General features: G+C 42.2%; 1 protein-coding gene across 1 annotated transcript in view; it reads left to right on the plus strand.

Annotated features, from left to right (window-relative positions):
* Positions 1 to 19,768, plus strand: part of taf1b (TATA box binding protein (Tbp)-associated factor, RNA polymerase I, B) — a 58,829-nt gene that overhangs the window by 15,545 nt on the left and 23,516 nt on the right. The window contains exon 5 of the mRNA XM_055635298.1: positions 8,012 to 8,107. Coding sequence (XP_055491273.1) covers positions 8,012 to 8,107 — 96 coding nt within the window. The remainder of the gene's footprint in view (positions 1 to 8,011; positions 8,108 to 19,768) is intronic.

Genomic DNA, 19,768 nt, shown 5'->3' on the forward strand with positions numbered 1-19,768 from the left:
AAGGAGAATGAAAGAGGGACATTTTATTATAAAAATCATTATATTAATTATCTCTGTCATTTTTCATCGACGGGAAAAAATTCCTCGGACACACATACGGCGCAACGGAGGGGGGGCTCTGAGTAAGGTGGCCAAAAATGCCGGGGCGTAGGGTGGCCGGCGTTCTCTCGGGAAAAATCGCAGCACAGAAAGGCCAAAAAAACGGTCAAACAACAGACTTTAGTAAATATAGATCGATATAGACAGGCAGACAGACACAGACGAACACAGAGATGGACAGACAGACATAGACAGACAGACGGACAGACAGACATAGACTCTCCCTCTCCCCCCCTCTCCCTCCCCCCTTCCCCTCCCTAAAACCAGCCAATCATCTCACCTCTGCCTCTCCTCTCTCTGCCTGCTCTCTCTCTCCTCTCTCGCTCTCTCTCTCTCTCTCTCTCTCTCTCTCGCTCTCTCTCTCTCTCTCTCTCTCTCTCTCTCTCTCTCTCTCTCTCTCTCTCTCTCTCTCTCTCTCTCTCTCTCTCTCTCTCTCTCTCTCTCTCTCTCTCTCTCTCTCTCTCTCTCTCTCTCTGCCTCTCTCTCTCTCTCTCTCCTCTCTCTCTCTCTCTCTCTCTCTCTCTCTCTCTCTCTCTCTCTCTCTCTCTCTGCCTCTCTCTCTCTCTCTCTCTCTCTCTCTCTCTCTGCCTCTCTCTCTCTCTCTCTCTCTCTCTCTCTCTCTCTCTCTCTCTCTCTCTCTCTCTCTCTCTCTCTCTCTCCTCTCTCTCTCTCTCTCTGCCTCTCTCTCTCTGCCTCTCTCTCTCTGCCTCTCTCTCTCTCTCTCTGCCCCCTCTCTCTATGTTCTGCCCCTACTCTGCCCTCTGCTCCCCTCTCCCTCTTGCTCCCCTCTCCCTCTGCTCCCCTCTCCCTCTGCTCCCCTATCCCTCTCGCTGCCCTCTCGCTGCCCTCTCGCTGCCCTCTCGCTGCCCTCTCGCTGTCCTCTCTCTGCCCTCTCTCCCTCAAGGGAGGTGGTTAGGTGGTTAGTGTGTGTGTGGGGTGGTTTGTGTGTGTGTGTGATTGCCCCCCCCCCCCCCCCCAACTGGGCATTGAGGGACGGGACCCACGGGCCCCACTTGGTCTAGTATGGGTATAAAAAGTGTGCAGCAAAAATATTAATGTTCTATTCCCATGAGGGCTTTTATTTAAAGAAAATGTTAACAATTCTAAAAAGATACAACAGAGACATCTGCCTAACATTTATTGAATTGGCAAGGAAAAATTGAGAAAGTAGTAAGTAAAAAGATGGATGGGGTGGTTAATTGCTTAAGTTCATAAGTCAAAGGAGCAGAATTAGGCCATTCAGCCCATCGAGTCAACTGCCATTCATTCATGACTGATCTATCTTTCACTCAAACCCATTCTCCTACCTTCTCCCCATAACTCCCCATTGGGGGAGTGGGCAGATGCATGGCAGATGAAGTTTAATGCGGATAAATATGATGTTATCCACTTTGGTAACATAAACAGGAAGGCAGATTACTATCTAAATGGCTTCGATTTGGGAAAAGGGGAAGTACAACGGGATCTGGGGGTCCTTGTTCATCAGTCTATGAAAGTAAGCATGCAGGTACAGCAGGCAGTGAAGAAAGCGAATGGCATGTTGGCCTTTATAACAAGAGGAATCAAATATAGGAGCAAAGAGGCCCTTCTGCAGTTGTACAGAGCCCTAGGGAGACCACACCTGGAGTATTGTGTGCAGTTTTGGTCCCCTAATTTGATGAAGGACATTCTTGCCATTGAGGGAGTGCAGCGTAGGTTTACAAGGTTAATTCCCGGGATGGCGAGACTGTTGTATGCTGAGGGAATGGAGCAGCTGGGCTTGTACACTCTGGAGTTTAGAAGGATGAGAGGGAATCTCATTGAAACATATAAGATTGTTAAGGGCTTGGACACGCTAGAGGCAGGAAACATGTTCCCGATGTTGGAGGAGTCCAGAACCAGGGGGCATAGTTTATGAATAAGGAGTAAGCCATTTAGAACGGAGACGAGGAAACACTTTTTCTCACAGTGAGTGGTGAGTCTGTGGAATTCTCTGCCTCAGAAGGCGGTGGAGGCAGGTTTTCTGGATGCTTTCAAGAGAGAGCTAGATGGGGCTCTTAAAAATAGCAGAGTCGGGGGATATGGGGAGAAGGCTGGAACGGGGTGCTGATTGGGGATGATCAGCCATGATCACATTGAATGGTGGTGCTGGATCGAAGGGCCGAATGGCCTACTCCTGTACCTATTGTCTATTGTCTATAACCTTTGACACCCTTACTAATCAAGTATTTGTCAATCTGGTTTAAAAATACCCAATGAATGGCATTTTCTAGGTTTTTGTGGCAGTTTTAATTGTTTTCAATAGTTTTTTAATGTAATAAATATTTACAAATGTCAAAAAATATTCAGCAGAATTGACAGTATTGATGGCTATTTCAGTTTAGTTTCGTCTTTGAACATTATTGCTGAGAATCCTGCAACCTCATTAGAGAGCAACAAATGTTTTATGTGACTTGACAATATGTTGTCATTAATAGAGAGACATCATGATTAATCCTGGATTCTTCATCTTCAATAGTGCTTGGTAATGATTACCAAATGTGGTCAAGCATTTTCTCTAAGCAAAAGCTGCTATTGATATCCTGCGTCATCTGTTTAATATTTCTGAGTAGTAGCAGCTTCAGAAAATATTTTTCCTTTGGGAGTTGGTTTATTTCTGATTGTGCTCGTGACATTGGGAGAGGGGAAGTGAGAGGGGAAGTAAAATTGGAGTATTAAAGTTTGAAAGAAGCTGTTTTCATTATAATGAAACTGAGGTGCAGAACATCTTTATTTCCAGCATGTCATACTTTCACCTTTCCTATTCTCCTTCCTTCTCCTAATGGATATTCTTTCTACTTTTAATCGTTTGCATTATGTAGTCTAGCTCTACTCATGCACTACCTTTTCCATCTCTACTTCAGTCATAGAGACTGCGTTGAAACAAGCCCTTATGCCCATCCAATCCACACTGACCGTCACACTGACGCAATAGCACTAATTCTACATTAATCGCCACACTTTTGTTCTTCCCACAGACTAGCGGCAAATTGAGTTAGATACATAGAAAAATAGGTGCAGGAGTACGCCATTCATCCCTTCGAGCCATTCAATATGATCATGACTGATCATCTAAAATCAGTACCCTGTTCCAGCTTTTTCCCCATATCCCTTGATTCCTTTAGCCCCAGGAGCTAAATCTAACTCTCTCTTGAAAACATCCAGTGGATTGGTCATGTGGCATTATCCTTATGTATTGTATAATAGACCTATAATGCTGTTGCAAGTAAGAATGTAACTGTTCAATTGTCCATGCAAATGACATATCACAGTTTACGGATAAGGGGGAAGTCTTTTAACCATATAACCATATAACAATTACAGCACGGAAACAGGCCATCTCGGCGCTACAAGTCCGTGCCGAACAATTATTTTCCCTTAGTCCCACCTGCCTGCACTCATACCATAACCCTCCATTCCCTTCTCATCCATATGCCTATCCAATTTAATTTTAAATGATACCAACGAACCTGCCTCCACCACTTCCACTGGAAGCTCATTCCACACCGCTACCACTCTGAGTAAAGAAGTTCCCCCTCATGTTACCCCTAAACTTCTGTCCCTTAATTCTGAAGTCATGTCCTCTTGTTTGAATCTTCCCTATTCTCAAAGGGAAAAGCTTGTCCACATCAACTGTCTATCCCTCTCATCATTTTAAAGACCTCTATCAAGTCCCCCCTTAACCTTCTGCGCTCCAGAGAATAAAGACCTAACTTATTCGACCTTTCTCTGTAACTTAGTTGTTGAAACCCAGGCAACATTCTAGTAAATCTCCTCTGTACTCTCTCTATTTTGTTGACATCGTTCCTATAATTGGGCGACCAAAATTGTACACCATACTCCAGATTTGGTTTCACCAATGCCTTGTACAATTTTAACATTACATCCCAGTTTCTATACTCAATGCTCTGATTTATAAAGGCTAGCATACCAAAAGCTTTCTTTACCACCCTATCTATATGAGATTCCATTTTCAAGGAACTATGCACGGTTATTCCCAGATCCCTCTGTTCAACTGCATTCTTCAATTCCCTACCATTTACCATGTACCTATTTTGATTTGTCCTGCCAAGGTGTAGCACCTCACATTTATCAGCATTAAACTCCATCTGCCATCTTTCAACCCATTCTTCCAAATGGCCTAAATCACTCTGTAGACTTTGGAAATCCTCTTCATTATCCACAACACCCCCCCTATCTTGGTATCATCTGCATACTTACTAATCCAATTTACCACACCTTCATCCAGATCATTGATGTACATGACAAACAACAAAGGACCCAACACAGATCCCTGAGGCACCCCACTAGTCACCTGCCTCCAAGCCGACAAACAGCTATCCACCATTACCCTCTGGCTTCTCCCATTCAGCCACTGTTGAATCCATCTTGCTACTCCTGCATTTATACCCAACAGTTGAACCTTCTTAACCAACCTTCCATGAGGAACCTTGTCAAAGGCCTTACTAAAGTCCATATAGACACCATCCACTGCTTTACCCTTGTCAATTTCCCTAGTAACCTCTTCAAAAAATTCAAGAAGATTAGTCAAACATGACCTTCCAGGCACAAATCCATGTTGACTGTTCCTAATCAGACCCTGTTTATCCAGATGCTTATATATATTATCTCTAAGTATCTTTTCCATTAATTTGCCCACCACTGAAGTCAAAACTAACAGGTCTATAATTGCTAGGTTTACTCTTAGAACCCTTTTAAAAACAATGGACAACATGCGCAATACTCCAACCCTCGGGGACTATTCCCGTTTCTAATGACATTTGAAATATTTCTGTCGTAGCCCCGGCTATTTCTACACTAACTTCCCTCAATGTCCTAGGGAATATCCTGTCAGGACCTGGAGACTTATCCATTTTTATATTTTTCAAAAGTGTTAGTACTTTTAGGACCGAGATGAGAAAAACATTTTTTCACACAGAGAATGGTGAATCTCTGGAATTCTCTGCCACAGAAGGTAGTTGAGGCCAGTTCATTGGCTATATTTAAGAGGGAGTTAGATGTGGCCCTTGTGGCTAAGGGGATCAGGGGGTATGGAGAGAAGGCAGGTATGGGATACTGAGTTGGATGATCAGCCATGATCATATTGAATGGCGGTGCAGGCTCGAAGGGCCGAATGGCCTACTCCTGCACATATTTTCTATGTTTCTATGAAATGCTTTTGACTCCCTTTGGAATTTATTACTTTTCTCTGCGCTGTTCACCACAGTTCTAAGTTTCGAGTCATTTGCTAATTTGGAAAATGTACCTTGCAATTCCATGTCTATGTCAAAAGAAGCATTGTCCCAGTATTCCCAAAAGAAGCATTGTTCCAGGGTACCACTGTCTGTAGCATCCTGAAATATTACTCTTAACAACCATTCTGCTGTTAACTTTTAATTACATGGAACTCGGTTTTGCTAATTACTTTTTTTCTTTGTAGATTTCATCTTCTGCATTTTTAATAGATTTTCTGCTACCTCGTCAAATTAAAAAAACATGATTTACCTTAACAAATCTGTTCAGATATGTTTGGGGAGGTTGACAAGTTTATAAAAACACTACAAAAACACCATCTTCAGGAAGTTGGGGTGCATTCCATTTCTTTACTCTAATATATCATCCCATCCTTTACCTCTTCTATCTCATAAAGCGAAAAACTGCAGGTGCTGCAAACTTGAAATAAAACATAAAATGCTGCAAACAGGCCGAAGGTCAGACAGCATCTGTTGAAAATTAATAAAAGTTCATCAATTAGAAATAGTGACCTTTATTCTCTCCACAATCCCTGCCTACTCAGCTGAGTATTTCCAAAAGATACAGGAAGCTTGAAAGCTTGAATGTTTACACTTCATAAACAGCTTCTTCCCTACGACTATTAGTCTCATGAACCAATGATGTCTTTCACATGGTCTTCCCGGAGGTGTTGCCGCGTGCTCTTTATTCTACCTCACTCAGTTATTCTGTAAATATATTTTAATATTTTGTTTTGCACTACAATGAAATACCATTCCACTATATTGCACTTGTATTTCTCGTGTCATTATTGTATTCTATGAGCTTCATTGGAACAATGAGTTTCGTCGCATACGGTTCAGAGGTTCTAGGAACAGAATAAGGCCATTCGGCCCGTCAAGTCTACTTCGCCATTCAATTCAATCTATCCCTCTCAACCCCATTCTCCTGCTTTCGCCCCATAACCCCCGACGTCCTTACTAATCAAGAATCTGTCAATCTCCACCTTCAAAATATCCATTGACGGCCTCCACAGCCAACTGGCAATGAATTCCACAAAATCACCACCCTCTGAATAAAGAAATTCCTTGTCATCTCCTTTCTAAAGGTACACCCTTTTATTCTGAAGCAATGGCCTCTGGTCCAAACACTCCCACTACTAAAAACATCCTCTCCACTTCCACTCTATCCAGGCCTTTCACCATTCGGTAAGTTTCAATGAGATCCCCTCATTTCTTTTTCCTGCCTGCTGATCAATTTTGAAGCATTTGCAAAGAGAGACAATGATTTTTAAAGATGTATTTGTCGCGCAGTAAACAACGTGTTTTCCCAATGAGATTTCAACAATATTGGTTGGGCTAATCTGTATTTTTTTTTTGTCTTAGGACTGTGGGTGATTTAAATGCATTGGTTAATATTATCATCTTCACATTGCCTCTTTATTTCTTCTATTCTGTGTAAATGTTGCGTCTAACTTGGGTCTTTATACACATGTCTTTCACATGTTCTTCCCGGAAGGCGGCATCCCAGATTGTGAAAATTCAAACATTTAAAAATGTTTAAAATCCATCAACCTAAATACACCACATTATATTGTTATTGTGTGTAGAGATTGTTTATTCATTGAATCAATTAAAGTTTTGAAATCTATATTTGGTGCTCAAATTGCAATTTGACATTTGATATCCTGGTTTTCTTTATGCCCTTTTAATTTTTCTTGCTATTTCGTGTGTTTTATCCACATTCCAGATTGCCTTTATGCTTCCATGCTATTCCTCTGACGTAGCCTTTCATTTCTTCTACTTAATCTTTCATGTTTAAACCTACCTGTTTGACAATGGAGCACATAACTTGAGTGGTTTGTGTTATTGTGCAGAAGAACCATTAACTAGCAATTGATTTTTATCTGATCTAAAGGAGAGTGCATTTGAACTTAAATCCAGGCTGAAACTGTATTCAGGATCTGTTAATACAAGGAACTGCAGAAAATGTTTCACAATATGCTTGTTTTTGCTTTTCACTTTAACTATAACACTAAATTGAAGTTCATTTTGCCGTTCTTGTTGATATTTTCTGAAGAATGGATCTTGTAAGGACTTGTAATGCTGTTTTAAAAAAATCATTTTTAAAGTGTCCTTGCAATATTTAATATTTATTACTTTAAATTAGTAAAAAATATGTAGCATTGTGGATAAGACTTAAAACCAGTAGGGGGCAGTCTCTGACTTCATTAAGATTTGTTTATTAAACTTCCAATAGTTTATTAGGTTGAAATGTATGTGCAAGCACTAGTTTTTCCTTTAACCTACTATAATCTCATTGCATTGTTACAATTTTTGTCTAGTTTACTTTTGATTATTTACACTTGACATCAATTGTGATATTAAATGGGTAGATAGGTAGATGATAGCAATCGCTATTTTTGTATTATGATTGTGTAACACTCAAAATTGCTTGAATCTTATCTCCTGTTGCATTTAATAGTCTTGTCTTCGCAATCTATTCTGCTCGGAAACCTTCCCAAAGAAAGTGAGATTATGATCTCTAATGTTATGGGAACTTGCATTCTGTTCCTTTTTGGTGCAATAGAACACCAGTGTGGTATTGCTGAACCATGCACTTGACTCCAACGTAATAAATGAATGCATTTTACTTTTACTAGGATGAAATCCTATGCAATGTTTGGAGACGTTACTTGCAAAAAAGTCAACAAGCTTATACAAACAAACCAATTGCCATCATCAGCAAAAAACGGAAGGTAGGTGTGATTAAAGAAACATTGCTGATATCAGTTGTGAGTATGTTTTTAGTATATGGAAAAAGATGGTTTATCTCAAGTACATTCTGGAATATTTGACCTTTGTTGTGCTGAGAAACTAGGAACACAAAGTGAACACTTTATACTGTTGTTGCACACAGATGTTTATCCTCCAAACAACCATATTCTCTGGTTGTATGAGAATGTGGTTCCCTTATATCTTTTATTTCCATTCATTTAACCATCTAACTTGATGTTGAATAAAGGGCCTGTCCCACTTAGGCGATTTTTTAGGCAACTGCTGGATTGTCATAGTCATAGCAGGTCACCGAAAAACTGGCGACTGGAACCCCCCCCCCCCACAACAATGTCTACGACAAGGTACACCAACCTACCACCCAGCCGATGGCAAGCTACCGACAACCGGCGACAACAAAAGTCAACCTATGTCCATCCGCAACAAACTACGACCCCGTCGTCAACAACTGAAAACAATTCAGTTGCCGGTACATGTCGCCGTTTAACGTAGGAATACGTAGGTAGTCGCCAGTGGAATTCACCGATGTCAGCACCAACGACAACTTAGGGGACGCCTTCCAGCTGCTACCGTCAGGCAAACGGCTCCTGTGAAATGCTGTGAAAACAGAGAGGATGAGTAGGAGTTTCTTCTCAGAGGCCATTAGGACTGTAAACTCCTATTTCACCCGGGACTAACCTACTGTACCAATTTACTGTTGTGTGGTGTCTTTGTAAAATTGCTGTTTTTTTTCTTCTTTTTTTTTCCTCCCACAAATATGTAATATGTGATTCTGTTCTATTCTGTTTTGTAGTTTTTTTGCACAATCCGCAAGCATTGCCACTTTTCATTTCACTGCACATCTCGTATGCGTATGTGACGAATAAACTTGACTTGACTTGAACCTACGTCATCTGGCGACAACCTACGAGAGCACGTACGTCAGGAGAAGTCAAGCTACGCTCATTGGCGTCAACCCACTGTCGCCAACTGTCGCTGAAAATTTTTGAACATATTGAAAATTCAGCGGCGACCAGAAAGACGCAACGACTCTTTAGGCGGCTGAGGAGACTACTCGCGTCCATACAGGCGACACCCCGGCTACCATGTGGCGACAGCCTATCCTAAAGGGCCGGTTTTGTAGGCAACTACAGGCAACTAGGCCGTCTCCACGTGGTCGCCGGGGTGTTGCCTGTATGGTTGTGAGTAGTCTCCTTGGTCAATCATAGCATTTTTCTGGCCGCCGCTGGATTTTGAAATGTTCAAAACATTTTGGCGACAGTTGGCTTGACACCAATGAGTGTAGCTTGACTTCTCTTGACCTAGGTGCTGTTGTAGGTTGTCGCCAGGTGATGTAGGTTGTTGCCAGTGCTGACTTTGATGAATTCCATTGGCGACTACCTACGTCAACCGGCGACAGGTAACCGAGACTGAATTGTCTTAAGTTGTCTTCAGTTGTTGCTGACAGCGTCATAGCTTGTCGCGGGTGGACGTAGGTTGTTGTATGTGTGGTCGTAGATGGACGTCCTAATGGGTCGCTGGTTGTCGGTAGCTTGCCGTAGCTTGATGTCGACTAGGTGGTAGGTTGTTGTAGATATTGTCATAGGGGGGTCCAGTCGCCGGTTTTTCGGTGACCTGCTACGGTATTCGCCGAGAAAATTGTCTAAGTGGGACAGGCCCTTAAGCGGGACAGGCCCTTTAGTCACGAGAGCGATCCGCCTCTATGCTCTATTTGTCCTAAATGTTATCCATTTAATCTTTATGCAATTGTCTTATTATTCCATCATTGGAAACAATGTTTCTATTTTGTAAATCATTTTGAAAATTTGTGCAAAGCAACAGTATCTTCTAATGAAAATGTAACATTAGCATTTTTCAAGTCATTCATACCATCCGTGTAAATCTGTAATGTATACTTGTTATTTCATCCAAACAGAACAGCATTCCCGAATGTTACCTTTGTTAAGCTTTATACAGATCACCAAAGCATCTCAAGTTTGTATTTGATATGCCTTGTCCTAAAACACATTTCAATGTATTTATTTTGTTAATGCGAACTAGACATTGCTCAAAAGGCCAATTAAAAAAATAAAAAATAAATAAAAATCAGACTGCAGATGGGGGAAATAAAACAGAAATGTTGGAAAACCTCAGGAGGTCAGACATTATCTGTGAAAACAAACCATTAATCTTTTTGATCCTATGACCACCATTATTGCAAAGAGAGATGTTTTATTTTCTCTTACTCTTTTCTCTTTCTCTTTTTATCAGTCTAGTCACTGAGCAGGCTATTCAGCATTAGCAATACATACACAAATAATCTAATTTTAACTGCCTCCAGTTTTTCTGTATCAGAGAAATTCTCCTTGATTCACCCATATCCCCCCCCCCCCCCCCCCCCCCCCCCCCCCCCCCCCTACCTTCTGTGCTTCCTCAAATAATTTCTTTCTTTCCCAATTCTGATGGTGTCTTGGAAAGTGAAATGGCTTCTCTTGTCGCAGGTGCTGCCCAACCTGTTGAGTTCATGTAAAGGCCAGCATTTATTTCCCACCCTTGTAAGGTAGCAGTGAAATAACTTAATCCCAGGATTTCCAGGATTTTGACTTGGAGATGGTGATATATTTTCAAATCAGATAGTCTGTGCCTTGGAGGGAAACTTGAAGGTGGATTATTTTTATGTTCTTGCAGCATTCGTCCTGCCCAGTGGCAAGGTTGTACGTTTAGAAGGCGATAATTCGATGTGCGGCTGTGCATTTATCAACACAATAACAATTTGTCCTGCTCCAACCACGTTGATGCTATGACCAAGAAAGCCTCTACTTCTTAGAAGACTAAGGAAATTTAGCTTGTTTATTTTATTTTTTTTTTATTTATTTTATTTAACCTTATTTAACCAGGAGAAGTCTCATTGAGATTAAAAATCTATTTTACAAGAGAGTCCTGGCCAAGACGGGCAGCAGCACAGTTCCACAGTTAAAGACAATAATTTAAAAACAACAGAGAACATATAAATAGAGTCACAGTCAGAACATCATCAAACAAAGCATGTACAGACAGAAGAGCCCGCTTCAACATCATTAAGAAGGGATTTAAATCTGTTTATAGAAACCAGCTCCTTAAGTTTCAGTTCATTCTGCAGCTGGTTCCATGCGAAGGGAGCAGCATAACTAAATGCCCTTTTCCCCAGTTCAGTACGGACTTTAGGTACAGTTAGTAAGAACAAGTCCTCAGAGCGGAGCTGATAAGTTCCTGTGCTTTTTCGAATTACATACTTCTGCAGGTATGAAGGAAGAACATCGAGGATAGTCTTATAAATAAGGATATGCTAATGATGGAGTCTGCAGGTGGACAGGGCAAACCATCCAACTTAGCATACAAAGAGCAGTGGTGCGTGAGGGTTTTAAAATTAGTAACAAATCTCAGTGCTCCGTGGTAGACCGTGTCCAAAGACTGTAGGCATTTTGAAGATGCATTCATATATAAAACATCACCATAGTCCAACACAGACAAACGTTGCAGCAACAAATCGCTTTTTGGCTTCAAAAGAAAAACAAGATTTGTTTCTAAAGTAAAAACCTAATTTTATCTTTAGTTTTTTCACAAGTTGCTGGATATGAGGTTTAAAAGAGAGAGAATCGTCAATTATAATTCCCAGATATTTATATTGAGACACAGATTCAATCACAGAGCCCTGCAAAGTGGTGATAGGAGGGAGGTCCCATGTCTTCAACAACTTAAGAATTTCTACAGATGGACTGTAGATAGCATTTTATCAGGATTTATTACTACTTGGTTTAGCAACTGCTCTGCCCCTGACCACAAAAAAAATTGCAGAGAGTTGTAAATGCGGTCCAGCCCACCACACAAATCAGCAACCCCACCACCCCCAACATCTCCATCTACATTTACGCTGCCTGGGAAAAGCAGCCAATATAATCACGAAGACTAGGAACTGCAGATGCTGGAATCTTGAGTGGAACACAAAGTACTGGAGTAACTCAGTGGGTCAGACAGCATCACTGGAGGACATAGATAGGCAATATTTTTGGTTGGCTCCTTTAAACCATAATGAAGGACCAACCTACATCATTGCGGCACTTGCACATTTTATTTGTAGCTGTAAGACTATACAGTAAGCCCTCATTATTACGGACCTATTTATAACTCATTTCAGTTATAGTGGACTGAGTGTCCCCACTGTGATCAGACACCACTGTCTCTTTAAGAACACAGGCTGCGAGTTAAACTGGAGACTATTGACATGAACAAGTGAAACTGACAAGCAATTGCTTCAATTGACACTTAACTCTATTAAACAATGTAATAAACAGCTTTTAGTATTTATGGCAGTAACAAAAATACATTTTTAGCTATACAGAAGAACTTTGTACACTCTGCGGGTTCGGCAAGTTAATGTCCTTAGAAGGAGAAACAGCACCCCAATGTCCTAGATCTCCCATTTTGCTCCCAATCTCTGAATGTGGGAATCGGCAGCAGGGGTAGTGGTTATTGCTGTTCCCCAGCTGCACTGGGCAAGGTGATGCCAGGCTGCTGCACTCCGTGTGGTTCTCAGTAACGGGGCTCCAGGATTCCCAAAGGTTTCAAAAGTCTTTTATTATCACATGTACCAATTAAGATACAGTGATACCCAGATTCTGACCTGGTGCCAAGGCAGTGATATCGATGGGGGGGAGAAACCCGTACTCTGTTATAGCAGACAATCGGCAATAACGGACATAATTCCCCCATTATAGTCCATTATAACGAGGGTTTAGTGTATTACTACATTCTACATAGTATTTTTCTCTTTGCGCTACCTCTTGAACTTGTATTTGGCTTGATTTGACTGGATAATACGGAACACAATTTTTTCACTGGTGTCCATTATTGCTGATTTTCGTTATAACCGATTAAGGTATTATCATTGGATGTTGTTGAAACAAAGAACTGCAGATGATGGGTAATACACAAAGTGCTGGAGTAACTCAGCAGGTCAGGCAGCATTGCTGGAGAACATGGATAAGTAACATTGGGACTGTTCTTCCAACTGCTGAGTTACTCCAGCACTTTGTTCTGTTTCACCTTAAAATTAGGCACCAACACCACTGGTCTGCACCACCAAGTCCTTCTTCACCGGTTCATGCGGCTATTATTGCAGTTCATGTTGCAGTCCCTAGGGAGCAGCGCTTTCTTCAGGCCACTGAAAACTATAAGATGCACTCGGTCACCGTGGGGCTCCCTACCTTATCTGTTGCTGCTCCCAAGGGTGGAGTATGTTAACGAGAAGGAGGATGAGGTGGCTGTCGGAGGAGGTAGGGGAAGAGGTCGAGTGGACAGAACGACAAAGGTCGAGTGTGGAGATGATAAAGTCTCCGCTCACTGTAAGACGTAGAAGCAGGTGAAGGGGATCGGGCCCCACGGTGACTGAGCGTTCCTGCCTGTACCAGCAGCCTAGAGGGAACTCCCAATGATGGCCTCATCCAATTGTGCAGCTTTTAATGTCTTGTAGATTTGTAAATTCTCTAGCACATCATCCATCTTTTTCTCACTTGAAGTACTTTTGAAGTAAATGTACCAATCACATTTACTGACATTATTTTCCATTTTCTACTCTTTAGCACATTCCTTCATTTTATGAGTGTCCCCTTATAGTTTCTTGAATTAATTATCGTTGCCTCTATTTATAATTAATGTGTCATTCAAAGTTTGCCAGATAATTCTACCTTTACATCCAGGTACTTTACATATAAAATCGGAACTAGTTTCTCAACAGAACCCAGTGGCACACAACAACTGTCACACACATCCATCCAAAAGAACCTTATCTCACCTCCACTTCGTATCTCTGGTCATCAAACTAGTACGGCTTTCTTAAACCATTACCACAACTATTACATTTAAAAAAATCTCTATGGCCTCTTGCTAAAGTATTTTTGTTAAACACATTTGCTGCATTTCCACATTTACTTGTTCCACAAAATTCTGTCGCCACCTGAGACACAAAATCCTTCAAAATCAATGATACTTGGTTCTAATTCTTTTTTTGTCCTACCTTTTGTAAGCCCATTTTCTCCTATCATATTGAATCATTTATTTTGCATAATACTGTTGTCCTAATGTAATTTTCAGCATTTAAATTTGCTGTGATCAAAAACTATTTAATAAAGAAATCATGGAGCCTTTTTTAAAAAGAAGTATGGGAGGCAAGGAACAGTCCATGGTGTCCAACTTGGTATTTCTGCATCCATTTACTCAGCTCGATCAAAGCATAGATTTGAGACAAAAACTGAAAATGTTGGTAAAAATTAGCAAGTCACAGCATCTGTGGAGTGGGAGTCAGTCAGCATTTTAGGTCTGTGACATTTTGTCAAAAGTGTGTAAAATAAAACTTTCATCTAAGACCACGTTTATTGCTATGACTGTTCAGTGTAGAGCTTGGAATTAACTAAAACTCTGAATTTGTTCTTTTTGTTTAAAACAAAAGAATGTATTCCATTAAAAGCCTTGAATAGAAAAAAATCTTCGTCTATTGTGTGTTCTGCTTTCATATAGAAAGTAGAATGTCAATGGACCAGAGTGAATGTAGTGGAGCACACTACATTATAGTTTATAGATTGGTTTCTCGTTTTGTTTACACGCATGTCCTTGCATGTTTGAACACGAATGAAACAAAATCTCTACCTTTCAAAAACCTTGCAGGAGGTTAATTCCGGTAATGTGTTGCGTTGCATTTAAAGAAGCTACAATGAGTCATATGGGAGGCATTACCAAGCCACTTTTTTTTAACAAAACGTATGCTGTGTTAATAGAATGACACTTTGAAGTGGTTAAAACCTTGAATGTAATATGCTTGCATATTGTTTTACCCACAAGTGCTAGATTAGATGTAATCAGGTTAATTTAATGAAACAATTGAGTGTGAAGATCCAGACATGTTCTAGACCTACATTGATGTGGAGGGAATATATTAATTTATACCTGCAACAGGTTTTCCTTAAATAGCCTAATTTGCAGCATACAGAGGACCTTTGGATGGGAGCAGCCCATACATCCAGGAAGACCATATATCCATTTGACTTTCTTTGGAAAAATACAGCCGCAAAAATAGAGCCCCAAAAATAAATTTCTGGCTTTTTGTGGCTCACTAGAGCACTGTGCATATTACAAGACATGTTTTAATGTATTGCATCTAAGGTTCTTCTTCAGTTAGTGTCATAGAGTGATACAGTATGGAAACGGGCTCTTCGGCCCAACCTGCCCAAAATACCGGCCAGCATGTCCCAACTACACTCCTTCCAAGCTTATTGTCCATATCCCTCCTAACCTATCCTATCCATGTACCTGTCTAACTGTTTCTTAAAGTTTGGGATAGTCCCAGCCTCAACTATCTCCTCTGGTAGTTTGTTCCATACACCCACCACCCTTTGTGTGAAAAAGTTACCCCTCAGATTCCTATTAAATCTTTTCGCCTTCACCTTAAACCTATGTCCTCTGGTCCTTGATTTACCTACTCTGAGCAAGAGACTCGGTGCATCTACCCATTCTAAACCTCTCATGATTTTATACACCTCTATAAGATCACCCCTAATCTTCCTGCACTCCAGGGAATAGTCCCTGCCTACTCAACCTCTAGTTGTGGAAACATCCTCGTAAATCCTCTGTACCCTTTTCAGTTTAACAACATCTTTCCTATAACATGGTGCCCAGAACTGAACACAATACTCTAAATGCGGCCTCACCAATGTTTTATACAACTGCAACATGACCTCCCAACTTCTATGTGTAGGAAAGAACTGCAGATGCTGTTTTAAATCGAAGGTAGACACAAAAAAGAGATACTGGAAGGGAAAGTGCCCGGGGGAGGGTAACGGTCAGCGAGACAGGCAGCATCTCGGCTGGAAAGGTGTAACTGGGTGTTGCGACGTTTGTTGCGGGTTGAGAGCCCTGGTTTTTACCCCCCTTTCCCTGAATAATGAGGACATAATATATATTATGTCCTCATTATTATAATATATATTATGTCCTCATCTATACTCAACTCTGACTGATGAAGTCCAATATTGCAAAAACTTTTTAGACCACCTTATCTACCTGCAAGTCAACCTTCAAGGAACCATTCACCTGTACTCCTAGATCCCTCTGCTCTACAACACTCCCAGAGCCCTACAATTCACCGTGTAGGTCCTGCCCATGCTTGACTTCCCAAAATGCAACATCTCACATTTCTCTGTATTAAATTCCATCATCCATTCCTCAACCTACCTGGCCAATCAATCAAGATCCTGCTGCAATTTTTCACAACCTTCTTCACTGTCTGCAACACCACCCACTTTTGTATCATCAGCAAAGCTGTTTATCAAGCTGCATCTGTAAGACCATTCGTATTTTTTGTGAACACTGTCCCATTTATTTTTCTCTTTCACTTGTGTAAAGTGGGTTTGGGATTTACTTGGTTGTCAGTAGTTGCAAATGAGTACTTGGCATGCAACATTCTAAGCCCTTGGAGTTCTTAATACTTTTGTACTTTTTTCACTGCTTATAAAGTATCAATCGGAATTAGATGAACAGTCTAACTGGAAGGACATGGTGAGCCCAAAGGTTTATTGCGTTATGATTATCCCCAGTGGATGAATTCATGCACTGAAGTTACGTTCTTCAGCTGTTAAATCGTACCTTTGTTTGGTCAACAGTACACATTATTATCGTGAGAAAACTAGCAAAGTTTTAGGATTAAGTGCAGTAGTGATTTGGTTCAATTATATAATTGTATATACTGTGTATAGTTTAATTATCACAATGATCTTTTGTGTGGGCAAGTTAGGCTGAAGGGCCTGCCTCCACACTATGACTTGGTGATCTAAAGACTAGATGAAGTATGGAGCAAAAACAAAACTTCTGGAGGAACTTGCTGGGTCAGGCAGTATCTGACGATGGAAATGGACGGTCAATGTTTCGGGTTGAGACCCTCTGAAAAGCAGCCCAGAGGAAGAATTTGCTTTTTCAAGTCAAGTTACTTTTATTTCTATAGCACATTTAAAAAACATCTCTCGTTGGACAAAGGTGGAGATACTAACGTTATACAACAGTGGTTCATAGATTAAGTACATACATAAATACATACATATAGCCGTCCCTCAGAGGACGTCAAGAAAGGCTTGAGAGTAAAGATGAGTTTTAAGTCTCGACTTAAAGGAGTCGATGGAGGGGGCAGTTCTGATGGGAAGAGGGATGCTGTTCCACAGTCTAGGAGCTGCAACCGCAAAGGCACGGTCGCCTCTGAGCTTATGCCTAGATGTTCAGTAACCCCAAGTCGGCCAATCTGAGGTACCTGGAGGTGGTGTGGTGGGTAAGCAATCTTTTGATGTAGGTGGGGGTAAGCCCGTTAAGGACTTTGTAAACATAAAGAAGGACCTTGAAATTTATTCGGAACCGCACAGGGAGCCAGTGGAAAGAGGCCAGAATCGGGGTGATGTGGTCCCTTTTTCGGGTGCCCGTCAGGAGTCTCGCTGCGGCATTTTGGACCATATGCAGGCGGCACGGGGAAGATTGGCTGATGCCAGTGTAAAGGGAGTTGCAGTAATCGAGGCGGGAGGAGATAAATGTGTGGATGATCTTTTCGAGGTCATCAAACTGGAGGAATTGTTTTATTTTAGGAATTGTTTTGTTTTATGTTTATATAATATTTTATATTATCGTATTTTTGCAGCAGATTCCAGCATCTGAAGTCTTTTGTGTCTCCACTAGATTAAATATACAATACAATACCGTTTATTTGTTTTTTATGTTAAACATTTATGGTGGCAGTAGAATATAAAGTGATATAGATTCCATGAAGTTACATGTTTGCAGATACTTTAATTGCTCTTTTCGATTCCTGGAAGTACACAAAGCAAATGAGCTAAAGGTTCAAGAAGGAACTGCAGATGCTGTAAAATCGAAGACTGGGTTATCAAACCCGCCGACAAGGGAGGTGCCGTGGTAGTCTGGTCCGCTGATCTCTACAAAGCTGAGGCCACGCGCCAACTCTCGGACACCTCCTCCTACTTATCCCTGGACCATGACCCCACTGACGAGCACCAGGCCACTATCTCTAGCCCCATCACTGACTTCATCAACTCCGGCTCCCTGTCCTCCCAAACTTCCAACTTCATCATTCCCCAGTCCTGCACGGCCCGATTGTACCTTCTCCCCAAAATCCGCAAACCTGACTGTCCTGGTAGACCCATTGTCTCTGCCTGTTCGTGCCCTACCGAACTTACTTCCACATACCTCGACACCATCCTATCCCCCCTCCCCCCCACCCACTGGTTAAATCCCTCCCAACCTATGTTCAAGACACCTCAGACACTCTCCATCGTCTCCGGGCATTCCGTTCTCTAGGCCCCCATCCCCTTATCTTCATCATGGACCTCCAGTCACTCTACACCTCCACCCCCCACCAGGAGGGTCTCAAAGCCCTCCGGTTCTTCCTCGACCGGAGAACCAACCAATCCCCGACTACAGATACTCTCCTCCGCCAGGTCTTTACCCTTAATAACTTTTTGTTTGACTCCTCCCATTTCCTCCAAATACAAGGCGTAGCTATGGGCATGCGCATGGGCCCCAGCTATGCCTGCCTCTTTGTAGGCTACGTCGAACAATCTTTGTTCGAGACGTACCAGGACCCCATCCCCGACCTCTGCCTCTGCCACATCGACGATTGCATTGGTGCTACCTCCTGCACCCACACACAATCATTAACTTCAGCAACTTTGCCACTAACTTCCATCCGGCACTCAAATACACCTGGACCATTTCCGACACTTCCCTACCATTTCTTGACCTCACTATCTCCATCGCAGGTGATAGACTTTTGACCGACATCCACTATTAACCCACTGATTCCCATGGCTATCTAGACTACACTTCTTCCCACCCTGCTTCCTGTAAGGACTCCACCCCTACTCCCAATTCCTCCGTCTATGCCACATCTGCTCCCAGGATGAGGTGTTCCACACCAGGGCATCGGAAATGTCCTCATTCTTCAGGGAACTGGGGTTCACCTACCCTACCATAGATGAGGCTCTCACCAGGGTCTCTTCAATACCCCGCAACACTGCTCTCTCTCCCCATCCCCCCCCCCACTCAGAACAAGGGCAGAGTCCCCCTAGTCCTCACCTTCCACCCATCTAGCCGATACATACAACAGATAGTCCTCCGTCATTTTCGCCACCTCCAACGTGTCCCCACCACTCGCCACATCTTCCCATCTCCCACCCTGTCTGCTTTCTGCAAAGACCGCTCCCTCCGTAACTCCCTGGTCAATTCTTCCCTTCCCACCCGCACCACCCCCTCCCCGGGCACTTTCCCTTGCAACCGCAGGAGATGCTACACTTGTCGCTTTACCTCCCCCCTCGACTCCATTCAAGGACCCAAGCAGTTGTTCCAGGTGCGTCAGAGGTTCACCTGCACCTCCTCCAACCTCATCTATTGCATCCGCTGCTCTAGATGTCAGCTGATCTACATCGGTGAGACCAAGCATAGGCTTGGCGATCGTTTAGCCGAACACCTCCGCTCGGTCCGCATTACCTGATCTCCCTGTGGCTCAGCACTTCAACTCCCCATCCCATTCCGAATCCGACCTTTCTGTCCTGGGCCTCCATGGC

This window comes from Leucoraja erinacea, chromosome 5 (genome assembly GCF_028641065.1).
Source record: "Leucoraja erinacea ecotype New England chromosome 5, Leri_hhj_1, whole genome shotgun sequence".
In the NCBI taxonomy this organism is placed as follows: Eukaryota; Metazoa; Chordata; class Chondrichthyes; order Rajiformes; family Rajidae; genus Leucoraja; species Leucoraja erinaceus.